Raw genomic sequence first — 15,169 nt, forward strand, 5'->3', positions numbered from 1 at the left:
TCCAACTTTGGGGTACTGCATCAAACTCCAATATCGAAATCTTCGAGAGGTTCCAGTCGAAGGTTCTTCGAATAATCACAAATGCCCTATGGTATGTTGCAAATAATATTATTAGAGGCGATCTAGAAATTGCAACAGTAAAAGAAGAAATTACTAACTTCGTACAGAAATACGAAGACAGACTGACACAACATCCAAATGTATTAGCCAGAAACCTGATGAGACAACCAGTCAGACGAAGACTTAGACGAAATACACCTAGTGATTTACCATCGCAATTTTAGTTATATGTGCCGTAATTCCCAGAGACAAACAATTTTATATATATGTAAAATATTTGTAAAGAAAATGATCAATGAATCATTTTCTCCAAGTCACCTACACTAGTGGTCACAACATTTACTCATTGTAACTTGTTTTTCAGATTGTAAATAAATTGGGAGGTTAAATAAAAAAAAATCGCATAATGTGTCCGAAGTTCCGAAGTAGTTTTAACTTTCGAGATTTGATGGTGGTCAGTACCTTTCAGTTCTTCGTTATTCTTCCAAGGTCCTCATTTGTGACTGTCAGTCCACGGGATTCTCCGATATAGCCACATCTCAAGTACTTCCAATTTTCTGCACATATCCTCGTCTGATGTACTACTGTTAATTCTGATACATACCTATATATGAATCCTGCACACACATCTGGGCTAATGCTAACAGTTTTCTGGGTACTCCCATTTCCACCATTGAGTATTACCTCCTATAGTGTATCCCTGTTTATAGTCATGCACTTGTTTAAAATATACAAAAATTTGATGTACATATTTGTTGTATTCCCAACTCTTTTCTAAAATTTGGCGCAAGATAAAGATCTGGTCAATTCTTCGGACGCGCGCCAACTGGCAACTTTTAATGACAAACATTTTCAAATCAAAATGTACACCGGCCAATTCGTAACTTTTCTACTACCTGACCCTGGCAACTCGAAACTTTCTACAGGTGAATTCGAAACCATTGATTAAATTTTAACAAAATTTAATTGGATTTTCTCTAGTAACTCTTTAAGAGACAATACATTAATGATGGATATCTACCTTCTACACCACCTTCAAAGAGGGTAATTTATATAGGTACATATGTATCTGGAATACCGGTATTGGTATATAAACATCGTTAAGAACGATGTACTTAGAAAATGAAAGTTACAAATTCACCGGTACTTCATGGGTTATCGAAATATTACCTGAGGGCCACAGTTTCCAGTTGGGCTGTAATTAGGATGGGGGATTAAAATAGTTACGAATTCACCAGGACCCAATTCATCAATACATTCTGGTAATCACCTATTTCTTCTGCATACGGAATTAATCTTCTCAGTAGAATAATCGACATAACTTTGTAGATTGTATGAATGAATGGTATTTATGTAATAGTTCTTACATCATGTTTTTCTCCCTGTTTGTGGACGGGTACTACATATATGTGGCTTTTCACGTCATTCAAAGATTTTTAGCGTTGTTAATTACAAAAATATTGTCTCATTTATTAAAATATTTGTGAATGTCTATCTTTTGTTGATTCTTATTTCAAAATCGTATTACGCATGAAGAAAAATAGTCAGTCGTTCAGTGTATTGTTTTCTTACTTATGTATTTACCTTTGGATTACCTGAACCACTGTAGACTACAGAAAATCTACCAGGCGCCAAAATACTTGGATTATAAACATGGACAAGCTGTAAAAACGAAATTTTATTTGTGTTTTAACATTATTATCTACTATTTACTTTTATAGCTACAACACGCTTTTAACTTTTATATCGTTTATTTACGTCTTTTTTTTTTAGAAAATAAATCAATTATTTTTTAATTCTGTTTTCAAGCTACTAATATATATTTATTTTGTTGCAGGTGAGTAACAAGAAGCTTCTAAGAAATCAATATGCCGGAAAGTAGAGTGAATACTGGTGAGATTAGATAAAATTGTTTTTGTTTGATTTATATTATTAATATTAGTTCAAACAATTCTTCGAAACACTTGAAATGGTTGATTGTGAGATGTTAAGGTACATTCTACATTTACGTGATCGATAATCCATTCGTAAATAAAGCTGAGATCAAGAGGAAGACAAAGATGTACAAAATCCATCATCATAATTGGTTCGACAATCTTTTGTTGATTTTGGCCTGCTCACAGAAAAGTCGTTACTCCCGTCGATTCATAGCAATTTCCCTCTTCTGATCTTAAGGTCTTCTTCCACATCATCAATACATCCTCTACTTCTTCTGCTCTCGGGTTTGAGAATGACAATCTCTTCGTGTGTATAGCTGAGATATTTGAAATTACAATTCACACTCATTTTCTCCTTTTTTTACCCCTGTAACTTATTAAAATAAGCATTATAGAGGTTTTCAGGGACTTTTGGCCTTCGGTAATAATGTAATCTTTCATTCTGCGTTTAAACTTGTCAAAAATACTTACTAGGTTTCTCAGGATTCGAAAAAAATGAGTGCATTTAAAAAGCATTTGCCCGAAATTTTGCGCCTACTCTCGTAATACTGTAAAATATATTATAATAGTAATTTACGTAACAAGTTCCGAAAGTGATATTTTACGAGACAAGTAGGAAGGTTCCAGGGCGAGCCGTAGGTGAGTCCTGGAATCCTGCAAGTCTCGTAAAATCACTTTTGGATCGTGTTACGTACAATATTTTTTCTGCAGTCGTTTTGTATGTTAAAAAGAATATATGGATAAACTTTACTTATGAACTTTTATTAAACACTTGTAAAGTTATTCTCGTGAATTCAACATTAGAAAAATATACTTATGAATATTAATAACACAATTATAAAAATTATTTACATTGATATTTAGTTTCCCTAATCTCATCTGGAATCATTTCGGCTTCACTTTCATTGCTGATTTCCATTTCTTGGAATTGAAAAACGAAAAACTGAACGAAAACACACGAATCTTAAATGACATGCGTTGTCATAATAAAATACAAAGTTGATGTTATTGTCAAAGCCGTTACCTAGCTACCCAAAATCGCCCCGAAAGTAAAAAAATCGTCCCGAAAGTAGCTACTTTCGGTACGGGTAGTGTAAAATGGTACTTTCGATTTAATGAATCATACCGAAAGTTTTATTTTCGGGACGGATGCAGAAAAAATGATTTTTTAATTCAATTTAGAAATTACTAAACTTGTTGAAAACTTTCATTACTAGAGCAATTTACTTTCGTACTTCTTGTTTTGTATAGTAGAGTGGACCATTTGCTGAGTATCTAGCGATGTCCAAAACAGTCTAAACATAATATACTTTACATATGTACAGTGAGGACGTTTACGTTGGAATAAATTCATTTTCTCGAGAATACTGTTACTTCATTTTCTCGTTGAATACTGAGAGACAAATAAATATTATTTTTTTGCTTAAATTCAAGTTAAACCTGCCACCCACCTACCTTTTGGCAGTTTGAACGTTTAATTTAACCGAAAAGCAATGTTTATTTTTCAAATAAACATTTTTTTATGTTTTCTGACAGCAGTACAATGTATTTTGAATTAAATAAATTACATACATTCTTCTTTTTGTATCAATTAATTTAATTCAAAAAATTTTTTTGGACACCCTGTATAAATAATTAAGTTACTGTTTATATTACTGAATAGAGAATTGGATAACCTTTCAAATGGGATATCACACGACCCCTATTCTCATTTAAAAAAATCATGGATTACGTCATCATGCTCAGATGGATGATGTCACTAGTATGATATATACGCCAAAAAATCGTAATTAAAAAATAGACCTTTTTCGGGGATTTATCTCCAAAATCACCCATACTCGAGAAAATTAATGTATTCCAACCTAAACGTCCACACTGTATAATGTGAATCACTCATAGCGTTTGTTGGCTTATCAGGAAAAATAAAAAAAATTCTTCAGCTGTTATGAAGGTCAAAAAAAGAAAAATAGCGTTTTCCCACATTCTTTAATAGAAAATTACCAAGTCCATTAAACACACAAGGCTAGATAACAGAAAACAGAAAAGGTAAAGCCTCTTCAAAAAAGCCGCGAGATATCCTAGTTTGCCACTAACTGTACGATCAATTAAAAATTCTTTGTAATCCTCTTCTACTGCAACTACCGGTGTTTAGCTAAGATAGTAAGCATTAACAGAAGCATAGAAAAAGTCGTCAGTTCTTTGAAAAAATAGCGAAATGTGCAACGTATTGAAAAAACCCATTGAATTGAGTTCAGTTGACCGCAACGCAGTGGCGGTACATAAAATTCTTAATTATATTGAAAATAATAAAAATAACTAAAAAAGAGACATTTGAAAATGTTTACTCGAAAGAAATGTATTTGCCTGCTATTGGAAAATAAGAGTACCAGAAGCAGAAAATAAGCTCCCAACTTCAATACATTAGCTTATTTGAAAGGTTTTTTAATGAACTTTAAAAGATGTCTCTCAAGTTTTCCCAAAAAGAAAACATTCGAGTTATTTGAGATTGAAGGTTTTCCATGTCGAGGTTCTTCGAAAATAACCATCCTTTAAAGAGCAATAACTCAGTCGTTATTGGGTTTGCATTTGCATAGGTCTTTCAGACGCGAATCTCTTTGTTTTTTTATTAACTACAATTTTGTTCTTAATGATTTTTTCTACAAAATTAATTTTTTTAAGTTATTCACGAAAAACGGTTATAAAACGTGAGTTTTTTCAATGAAAAATGCATAGTTTCAATCTTTAATAACTTGGAAAGTATCAACTTTGCAAAAAAATTATAGAACAAAATTTACTCAGAATTAGTCAATCTATCGACTTCCATAGTTATTTTGACTGAAAAAAATTTAATTCCATAGATGGGGTCGTTTTCACCCCCAGGGCAAAATTCCGCTTCGGCGTAGGGTAGATTTTAACAAAAGGTTATAAATACTACCTAAATCCAAATTTTCAAGGAAATCGACATTGATTCTCAAAATTCCACGAGAAAATGGCTGTTGATTGAACTAATCTATTAGTGAAACCGATATGTGAAACAATTGTGCATTTAATGATAGAAGTATATAATTTGGACCACATATACTGCTCATATAAAGGTTCAAATCTAGATATGAGGCCATCTCAGATTTTGCCTTTTACAAAAATGGCGGGGATTCAAAATGGCGACTATACATTGTGACCAATAGCACGATAACTTTTGAACGAGACTTCAGATTTCAACCAAATTTGGTATATAGGTTATTTTTTTGATGTATGAGATCGAGGTCTTGAACCGGAATAATAGGTTCACCAGAAGTAGTGTTTTTCCTGGTTTTTATGTAAAAATATGCTGTTTTTTTTTCATTCTTTCACCCTGTATGTATTAAGTTTTCAAAAATTTAATAGCGCCATTGAAAAGAGCGTAAAAATATTTTTTAGGAAATCTTTTTAGCTTTTTAGTTATGTTAATTACCATTTAATAAATGCATAACGTATGTTCACATGTACCTAAGGGCGGCAGATTCATTTTGAATGCCCGCCATTTTTGTAAAAGACTAAATCTGAGATGGCCTCATATCTAACTTTGTATGTGTAGTATGTGTGGTCCAAATTATATGCTTCTACCATTAAATGCACAATAATTCTTATATTATTATTTGCACGAATCTGTCGCACATAGGTACCTACATGTGAAGATACGTTATGAATGTATTAAATGGTAATTAATATAACTAAAGAGTTCAAAATATTTCCTAAAAAATATTTTTACGCTCTTTTCAACGCCGGTATCACCTTTTTAAAAAATTAATATATACAGGGTGAAAGAATTGAAAAAGAATCAACATATTTTTACATAACAAAAAACAGTAAAAACACAAATTTTGGTAAACTGATTCTTCCGGTTCAAGACCTTAATATTATTCATCAAAACAAGAACCTATATAACAAATTTGGTTCAAATCTGACATCTCGTTCAAAAGTTATCATGTTATTAGTCACGTATGTATAGTCGCCATTTTGAGTGCCCGCCATTTTGTAAAAGGAACAAAAGCTGAGATGGCCTCGTATCTAAATTTGAACCTCTATATGTGTAGCATATGTAGTCCAAATTAGATGCTTCTACCATTAAATGCATAATAATTCTTATAATATTTGCACGAATCAGCCGCAAATAGGTACATGTGAAGATACGTTTTGGACTTAATAAATGATAATTAACAAAACTAAAAAGTTAAAAATATTTATTAAAAAATATTTTTACGTTGTTTTTAATGGATGTATTAACTATTTGAAAAATTCATACATACAGGGTGAAATAAGTGAAAAAGAAACAACATATTTTTACAAATAAACCAGGAAAAACACAACTTCTGGTAAACTGATTCTTCCGGTTCAAGACCTGGATCTTATACATCAAGAAAAGAACCTATATACCAAATTTGGTTGAAATCTGAAGTGTCGTTCAAAAGTTATCGTGCTATTAGTCACATATGTATAGTCGCCATTTTGAATCCCAGCCATTTTTGTAAAAGGAAAAATCTGAGATGGCCTCCTATCTAAATTTTATCCTTTGTATGTGTAGTATATGTGGTCCAAATTATATGCTTCTATCATTAAATGCACAATTCTTATAATATTTTCACGAATCTGCCGCACTATATGTGTTACAAGTTAAGTTCACTGTACTTCACTTCAGTAAGTTATCACTTCACTGTGCCTATGTTGCAGTAAGACGCCTATTGATCATTACATAGCAAATAGAAGTTTATAACATAAGGGGCCAAATTTGTGTCCACTAGTTATATATATTTTGCTACGACCATGGTGCGGCATTCGTGTGCTCGCCGTTAATACGAAAAATAATTATCGCTTTTATGTAAAACCCGATAATTGCGCAAGGTCGTTGGGGATTACCTTCAAACAAACTGTACAGGTTTATAGGAGAAATATGTGCATTCCTTTCATAGGGCTTTTCATCGATTGTCATTTGTTTCGAGCTTCTGTCATGTGTCAAATAATATTAATATATCTACGTCATACGTCTTTGGTTTGTATCATTGTAAAATACCAATAACGTATGACGTAGATACATTAATATTATGTGACACATGACAGAAGCTCGAAACAAATGACTGTGAAGGAAAAGCCCTATTGACGCTAAATACTTCCAGATCCGTTTACGAAATTAAACAAAAAAAACAACTATAAGCAGCTAAATAAAAACGACGTTTCTGTATGGTAGTCTCGATCTCATGGATCTCCCTCTCCGTCTCTCTCTGATCTTCTCTCTCTCTCTATTTCTCTCCTATCTCTATCTGAGAGAACGTTGTTTCTAAGAGACGTTATTTCTGAGAGAACGGTTCATTCTACACGAAAAATGCTAATAAATATTTTTGTTCAAAACTGTCATCTACATTTTTTCTTGTTTGAAGCATTTTTTTCTACGGCGGCGTACAGATTCTTAGTAAATCAATGTATTCTGTATCAGTAACTGTTTTACCAATAGGTTTTAACGTATCCAAAAGCGTATCGATCTTGGTGGGACATATTTTGAAAAGCAATAAAGTACAAGTCTATGTATTTTTTGATTTATTGACTATATGTAAAACTAAAAAGACAATCTATCATAGAAGGGGAGTGTAAAGGTGAAGCCCGGGGGTAAACTATTTTGCATCTTTTTTATGGTTCCAAAATTGACATCTTTTCATCTCGTTTTTAGAGAAAAACTCTGACGACCGGACTAATATACGTTTTCATTTTTTTGTTATTTGTTGATTTTAATTTAAAAAACAATTCTCTGTTTCCAAATTACCCTATTAATCCTACCTCAAAAACCCGACATATGCATCATTTTTCTTCGGCTCGAAAGAATCCCAACCGAATACAATAAGAGCAAAGAACGTTCATCAAGCGAGAGAATCCCGTCCGTCCGTCACACATCGTTTTTAATAAGGGCCTATAATAGGCTTTCCGTTTTCGAAAACTGAAACGGCTCCGAACCGTTTAACAACACCCAAAAACCCAATTAAATAACAGACTCCACGAGTGCACCAAGAGAGCGAGAAGAATCGAGATGAAAATGAGGATGAGGAGAGGAACCGTATATGCCCACGAGAGAGACTTGAGTTGATGTCGAGACCACTTTGAAGGCGCCAGGCCAGGGTTCGAATTTTGTTCAGGCTGTACTCAGACTTCCTTACCTGCTAAGCGAAGAAACACCATCTTAAGGGCCATGTTGCCAGTGTCGAATAAAATCACTATCAACCGATTATTTTGTACTTTTATTTACTACATTATAATTTCATGTCTTTGGTGCTCCGAATGTTCTATGTTATATTGCAAATCATGTTTAGATGGTGAATCAAGGAACGAATCATAAAATTGTCACGAGAGTGTCTAAGGGTGTACTCACTACGGAGAGCAAGGGATTGTATCCTCACTCCGACCCTTGCTCTCTGGTATTTATATTCGTAAATTCTCGCATTTAAAATAATGTATTTATTTTACATAGCGATCGAAACTACATTATCGATCGCTATCTATGTAAAATAAATACAGGGTGTAACAAAAATACAGGTCATAAATTAAATCGCATATTCTGGGACCAAAAATAGTTCGATTGAACCTAACTTACCTTAGTACACATATGCATACAAAAAAAGTTATAGCCCTTTGAAGTTACAAAATGAAAATCGATTTTTTCCGATATATCGAAAACAATCACAGATTTTTTAATGAAAATGAACATGTGGTATTCTTATGGCAGGAACATCTTAAAAAGAAATTATAGTGAAATTTGTGAACCCCATAAAGATTTTATGGGGGTTTTGTTCCCTTGAACCCCCCCAAACTTTTGCGTACGTTCTAATTAAATTATTATTGTGGCACCATTAGCTAAACACAGAGTTTTTAAAACTTTTTTTCCTCTTAGTACTTTTTCGAAAAGCTAGTTTTTATCGAGATATTTTGAATATTTGTCAAATCCACCACATATTTGTATACTGACAAGAGACCTAGTAGTAATATGAAAATTTATTTATAAATTACAGTTTGAGATATATTTTGAACTATATTAGAAAAGAAGCCATATCTCGATAAGAGGTGTCTTATAAAAAAAAGACTAAGAGGCAAAAAAGTTTTAAAAACATTGTGTTTAACTAACGGAACCGCAATAATAGTTTAATTGGATCGTACACAAACATTTGGGGGACTTAAGGGCACAAAGCCCCCATAAAATTTTTATGTAAATATATTAAAAAAGGAGCCGCAACTCGATTAAGACTGGTTTATCAAAAAAATACTAAGAGGCAAAAAAGTTTTAAAAACATTGTGTTTAACTAATGGTACAACAATAATTTAATTGGAGCGTACATAAAAGTTTGGGGGGGTTTAAGGGAACAAAGCCCCCATAAATTTTTTATGGGGTGCACAAATTTTACTATAATTTCTCTTTAAGATCTTCCTACCATAATAATGCCACATGGCCATTTTTGATAAAAAATCTATAATAGTTTTCGATATATTGGAAAAAATCAATTTTCATTTTGTAATTTCAAAGGGCTACAACTTTTTTTGTAGGCATATTTGTACTAAGGTAAGTTAGGTTCAATCGAACTATTTTTGGTCCCAGAATATGTGGTTTAATTTTATGACCTGTATTTTTGTTACACCCTGTACATTATTTTAAATGCGAGAATTCACGAATATAACGAATATAAATACCAGCGAGCAAGGGTCGGAGCGAGGATACAATCCATTTCTCTCCGTAGTGAGCACAACTTTAGTCTAAATAAATGTAGATAAACAAGGACATATTTCCTATATTCTTTGCTATTTCTTCGATATGATCTATCCAGCTCCTTCTAACTTTTGAGTCATTCCCTTCTCCTTTTCCTTTTACTTCCCAATTCTACTATTTGCGAAGCAATTCTTTCTGGTTTCATTTTATTAATATTGCCGAAACAGAACATTTGCTTCTGTTTAGTGTACTTTTTCTTGTATTTGTCTGATATATTCATTTCGTATTCTGTCACATTTTGTTTTTCCGCACAGTTTTCTCAAAGGTTTCAGTTCATTTGCGTTGATTTTTGATTAATGTTTTTCCTCAATTGTCCAGTTTTCGCTTGCGTATGTTAGTATTGGCACTGTTATCGTATTGTGAATTTTTCTCTTGACTTATACTTCTTTGTGTCCTAGTATTGTTTTTTTAATTACGTAGTATAATGGTGTAGCCTTAGTTCCTTTATTTGTGATTTTGTCATCAGTCTAAATGCTGCCCTAATATTCTTACGTTATTATTTTTGCTAATATTATTCCATTACATCTCCTTACTAATAATATTTTAAATATATAAAAAATATGTAAAATTCTTAAAAGGCTAGCCTTAACATACGAAACACCGAAACAGAGATAAATATGGACATTGTCAAGAATCAACAAAACAACTCGACAAATGGAATGGCGGTATTTCTATCGCAGGAAAGAAGATCTCAAATCTCGGACATGTAGATGATACAACATTAATAACTGCATCCGAAGAAGAAATGTCCAGCCTGCTGCAGCTAGTGGAAGCCGAAAGCAATAGATATGGTCTCAAGACCAATAAACAAAAAACAAAAATTATGATAGTAGATTATTCAAATTCACTTCAGACAACAGGAGCCTTAGACCAGTTTGAAGTGGTTAACGAGTTTAATTATCTAGGATCCTACATCAGTAATACAGGATCTTGTGAAACAGAAATACGTAGGAGAATAATAGGCGTGGCCAAAAACGCTATGAGTCGATTATCGAAAACCTGGAAAGATCGCTCCTTGTCGAAGAACGCCAAAATAAGATTAGTACGTGCACTAATTTTTCCCATATTTAATTACGGATCCGAAACATGGACAATGAAATCGGACGACAGAAACAGGATTGACGCTTTTGAAATGTGGTGCTGGAGAAGAATGCTTCGGATCTCATGGACGGAACACAGAATAAATCACTCAATCTTCCAAGAGCTTAATATTCAGACTCGACTTCCTCTATTTGCCTCTCCACCGCCTTAAAATTTTTCGGCCATATTGCAATAAGGAAGTGAAGAGCGCAGAAGTAGAGGTCGCTCACCTACTCGATGGACGGATCAAGTACAGAAAGCCAGTGGAAAAACATTCTCTGAATCCATGAGGGAAGCTCAGGACAGAAGCCGATGGAAAGAGATAGTTGCTCGTATTATATGGAATCACGACACTCAGCAATGAGGAAACGACTGAGGAGGAGGAGTCTTCGAACAAAAAATTTTGACAAGGCGTTAAGAAGACCAACGCAGACGAGCTCATGTGAAACGGATGTAAGAAAGTAAAATATCCAAGGAACTAATTTTATTAATCAGACACCAATAGGAAGGAGACCAAAGAAGAATCCCAGACGTCAGATAGGTACATGAAACAAGTGGAAGAAGACCTAAATATTCTGGCTATGATTAACTGGAATAGCAAATCGCCTAAGAGGTAGAAATGTATGAACATCTTTAAGTAGGTCAATGCCCATAAGTTCAAAGAGGCGTTGGCTTGGATGGCAGACACGTTCGCATAATTGCACATTGGAATCAAACAATCAAATAACATCAGTTTGACTAGACGATTTGGAGTCACAGGCTCTTAATATTAAAAGAGAAGTAGGTCAGGAATGTATCTTGTTGCCGCTGCTTTGCATTGTTTACTACGAATACTATCATCATCATCAATCAGTCAGCCAACCGCGTCCATTGCTGGACATAGGCCTTCCTCAGTTATTTTCAGTGTTCTCTACACTGGGCCGCTTGTAGCCAATTACCCGCTAATACAGTTCATCTAGTCGGTGGTCGGCCTCAGCTTCTTTTATAGTTTCTGTACCTCCATTTCGTTATTCGTCTTGTCCACCTTTCATTTTCATCTTGGTGTTCTAGCTAAATGGTCTGCCCAGTTCCTCTTAAGCGTCGTGATTCTTTCGATGGCGTCTTGAACTCCTGATCTTTGCGTGATTTGTTGGTTTGTTGTGTGGTCTCAAAGGCACACGTCCAGCATTGCACGTTCCATGGCTCGTTGTGTAAATCGTGAGTTTATTCGCGGATTTTTGCGTCAGTGTTAAAGACTCTTCTTCTTCTTCTTGTAGTGCCTATCCGTTTCGGATGTTGGCGACCATCATGGCAATCTGTACTTTGCACACTGCTGCTCTGAAAATATTTGTAGTGGTTGTGTTGAATGAACCACGTACGTAGATTTTTCAGCCACGAAATCCTTCGCCTTCCTGGTCCTCGCTTTCCCTCTACTTTTCCCTGTAAGACCAGTTGCAGCAGTCCATATCTTTCACTGTTCCTCATGATGTGACCGAGGTATTCTATTTTGGCATTAGTAATGTGGTCGGTATAAGATATCTTCAGGATTCGACGATAAAGCCACATCTCAAAAGCCTCAATTTTCTTGCAGGTGGCGTCTGTGAGAGTCCACAACTCAACTCCGTACAACAGTATAGGAAAGATATAACATCGTAGTAATCTGACTTTTATGGGTATCGACAAATCATGACATTTGAACAACTTTGCCATTTTTTGAAATGCAGATCTTGCTTTCTTTATCCTACATTTGATTTATATAGAATGGTCCCAATTTTCACTGACGTTCGTACGACGTTAAAGACTCTGCTCCATAAATTTGTATAGGTAAAACACATTGGTTATAAACCTTTCTCTTGGGACACATGGGAATTAAACTTTTAAACTTCTATGACTTAGTTTGCTAAATAAAAGAAACTTTAGTGGGAAAGAAAATGTGTGCAGCAGTATTCCTTGATGTGGAAAAGGCATTTGATAAGGTGTGGCATAAAGGCCTGTTGTATAAAGTGAAAAAGAATATGCCTAATGAAATATACCTGATATTAAAATCATATCTGAGCGAGCGATTTTTCCAAATCAAAGTAAATACCTCACTTTCCAAATATCATCCTATACAATCCGGAGTACCTCAAGGTAGCGTCCTTGGTCCATTCCTTTATCTTCTGTACACTGCTGACATACCTGCTGATGATGACATTACTAGGGCCACATTTGCCGATGATACAGACACATGGGAATTAAACTTTTAAACTTCTATGACTTAGTTTGCTAAATAAAAGAAACTTTAGTGGGAAAGAAAATGTGTGCAGCAGTATTCATTGATGTGGAAAAGGCATTTGATAAGGTGTGGCATAAAGGCCTGTTATATAAAGTGAAAAAGAATATGCCTAATGAAATATACCTGATATTAAAATCATATCTGAGCGAGCGATTTTTCCAAATCAAAGTAAATACCTCACTTTCCAAATATCATCCTATACAATCCGGAGTACCTCAAGGTAGCGTCCTTGGTCCATTCCTTTATCTCCTTTACACTGCGGACATACCTGCTGATGATGACATTACTAGGGCCACATTTGCCGATGATACAGGAATCCTTACATCAGACGAAAATCCAGATAGAGCTTCTAACAAATTGCAAAACTATTTAAATTTACTTCAAACTTGGTTAACAAAATGGAAGATTAAAGTAAATGATGAAAAGTCTTCACAAATTACGTTCACAACAAGAAGGATCGACTGCCCACAGGTTCATGTTAATAACATTCCTATCCCCTTAAAATCAGATGTCAAGTACCTGGGACTCCATTTGGACTGAAAGCTGACATGGAAGAACCATATCAAAACCAAGAAAACATAACTAAACTTAAAAGTCAGACAGTATTGGCTGCTAGGTAAAAGATCCCAGATATCATTAGAAAACAAAGTATTAATATACAAAATTATATTAAAGCCGATATGGAGTTATGGTATAGAGTTATGGGGCTGCAGCAAACCGAGCAACACTAAAATACTGCAAACTTTCCAATTAAAGACGCTGCGCATGATAGCGAATGCACTATGGTAGTTTCCAATATAACTATCCATAATGACCATTCATCGAAGATGTTATTAAACTACACGCAAACAACGCCCAAGAAAGAAATTTCGCCCATGAAAGTCAAATTATTCAACAACTCTACCAGCCGCCACTTGTGGGAAGAAGACTGAAAAGGACATGGCCAGAAGGCCTAACTGATTAGGTGTATTGGAGAACCATCGATGGATGGTGCCCAAAGTATGCCAGGATTCAAGACTGCTACTATTTGCTAAATGCTGCCCATGTCAGGCCTATGCGAAATTGGTATGATATTTAGGGTGGTAGTGAATAAAATTAATATAGCTGTGATGGTAACTAACGTTCTGAAAGGGCATGGTACATGAAGAAGACGAAGATTGGACATAAAGGGTTGTTGGGTCATTGATGATGAAAAATGGCTATCGGAAATATCAGTATCTTCATAATTTTTTAACTGGGTGTTCTTTGAGATATGGAAATGATATTAACACTTACACATTCAATAAATATTATTCAAAATTTAATTCTCCGTGAAATAAGATTATTTGTCCCCATTTAGAGGTCCGACAACATTAAATAGCATATAATTTTCAAAGTTGAATAATAACGACACATTAAAAAGCGTTATTAGCATGTGGTCTCTCACCTACGTAAAATTTCTCCGATATAATCAATATATTCATTCATTTTATATCATTGAGCAACTCGCATTCCACAATGTTATTCCGCCCGTACCCATTAAGCGCAACATATGGCAACGTCGCATTTGAAGTCACCATCTTTTCGTATCTTCTGTCCAGCTCTCAAACTTAAAACAGTATCGACCGAGATTTCGCTGTGCGTGAGTGACTTAAGTCAGTTTCTAAGCCATATTATCAGTTGTTTAGTGTTTGAAAACAGTACAAAACGCCCTATTTGTGTATATTTCTCGTTAGGAGTTATGGTGTGAGTAGCTGGAAAGATGTACTATGAGTTGGGTAAGTTTTTCGATCAGTTTCCTTGAGATTTTTGTCGTTTGTGGGAAGAAGAAAGTGAGATACAGAGTGCTGGTGTCATGGCAGCGCTGGCTGTGAGAATTGTTTGCCTTGGTTTTATAAGAGGTTCTCGGGTGTAGGTTGGGCTTTTAAGACGTATTTTGGTGCCTCAAAGTCGGCTTTTACTTAAATTATTTTGTAAATGCTAATTTCTATTAGCGAGATAAACGTGTCCAGTATTAACACAGTAGTTTGTTGTATATATTTTGTATGTCAATTTATATTTATGTGAAGTGTCTGTTTTTAT

The 15,169-nt window shown here is 34.5% G+C and overlaps 1 protein-coding gene across 4 annotated transcripts in view; it reads left to right on the forward strand.

Annotated features, from left to right (window-relative positions):
* Nucleotides 1–15,169, forward strand: part of LOC126889501 (bone morphogenetic protein receptor type-1B) — a 233,443-nt gene that overhangs the window by 139,104 nt on the left and 79,170 nt on the right. The window contains exon 1 of one of the 4 annotated variants that reach the window (XM_050657840.1): nucleotides 1,914–1,953. The exons of 2 other annotated variants lie outside the window; for them this stretch is intronic. In XM_050657840.1, coding sequence (XP_050513797.1) covers nucleotides 1,929–1,953 — 25 coding nt within the window. In that variant the 5' untranslated portion in view covers nucleotides 1,914–1,928. Of the gene's footprint in view, nucleotides 1–1,913; nucleotides 1,954–14,696; nucleotides 14,866–15,169 lie in introns of those variants that run through there. One more of the 4 variants, XM_050657841.1, reaches the window with a different exon arrangement.

Source organism: Diabrotica virgifera, chromosome 8 (genome assembly GCF_917563875.1).
Source record: "Diabrotica virgifera virgifera chromosome 8, PGI_DIABVI_V3a".
NCBI lineage: Eukaryota > Metazoa > Arthropoda > Insecta > Coleoptera > Chrysomelidae > Diabrotica > Diabrotica virgifera.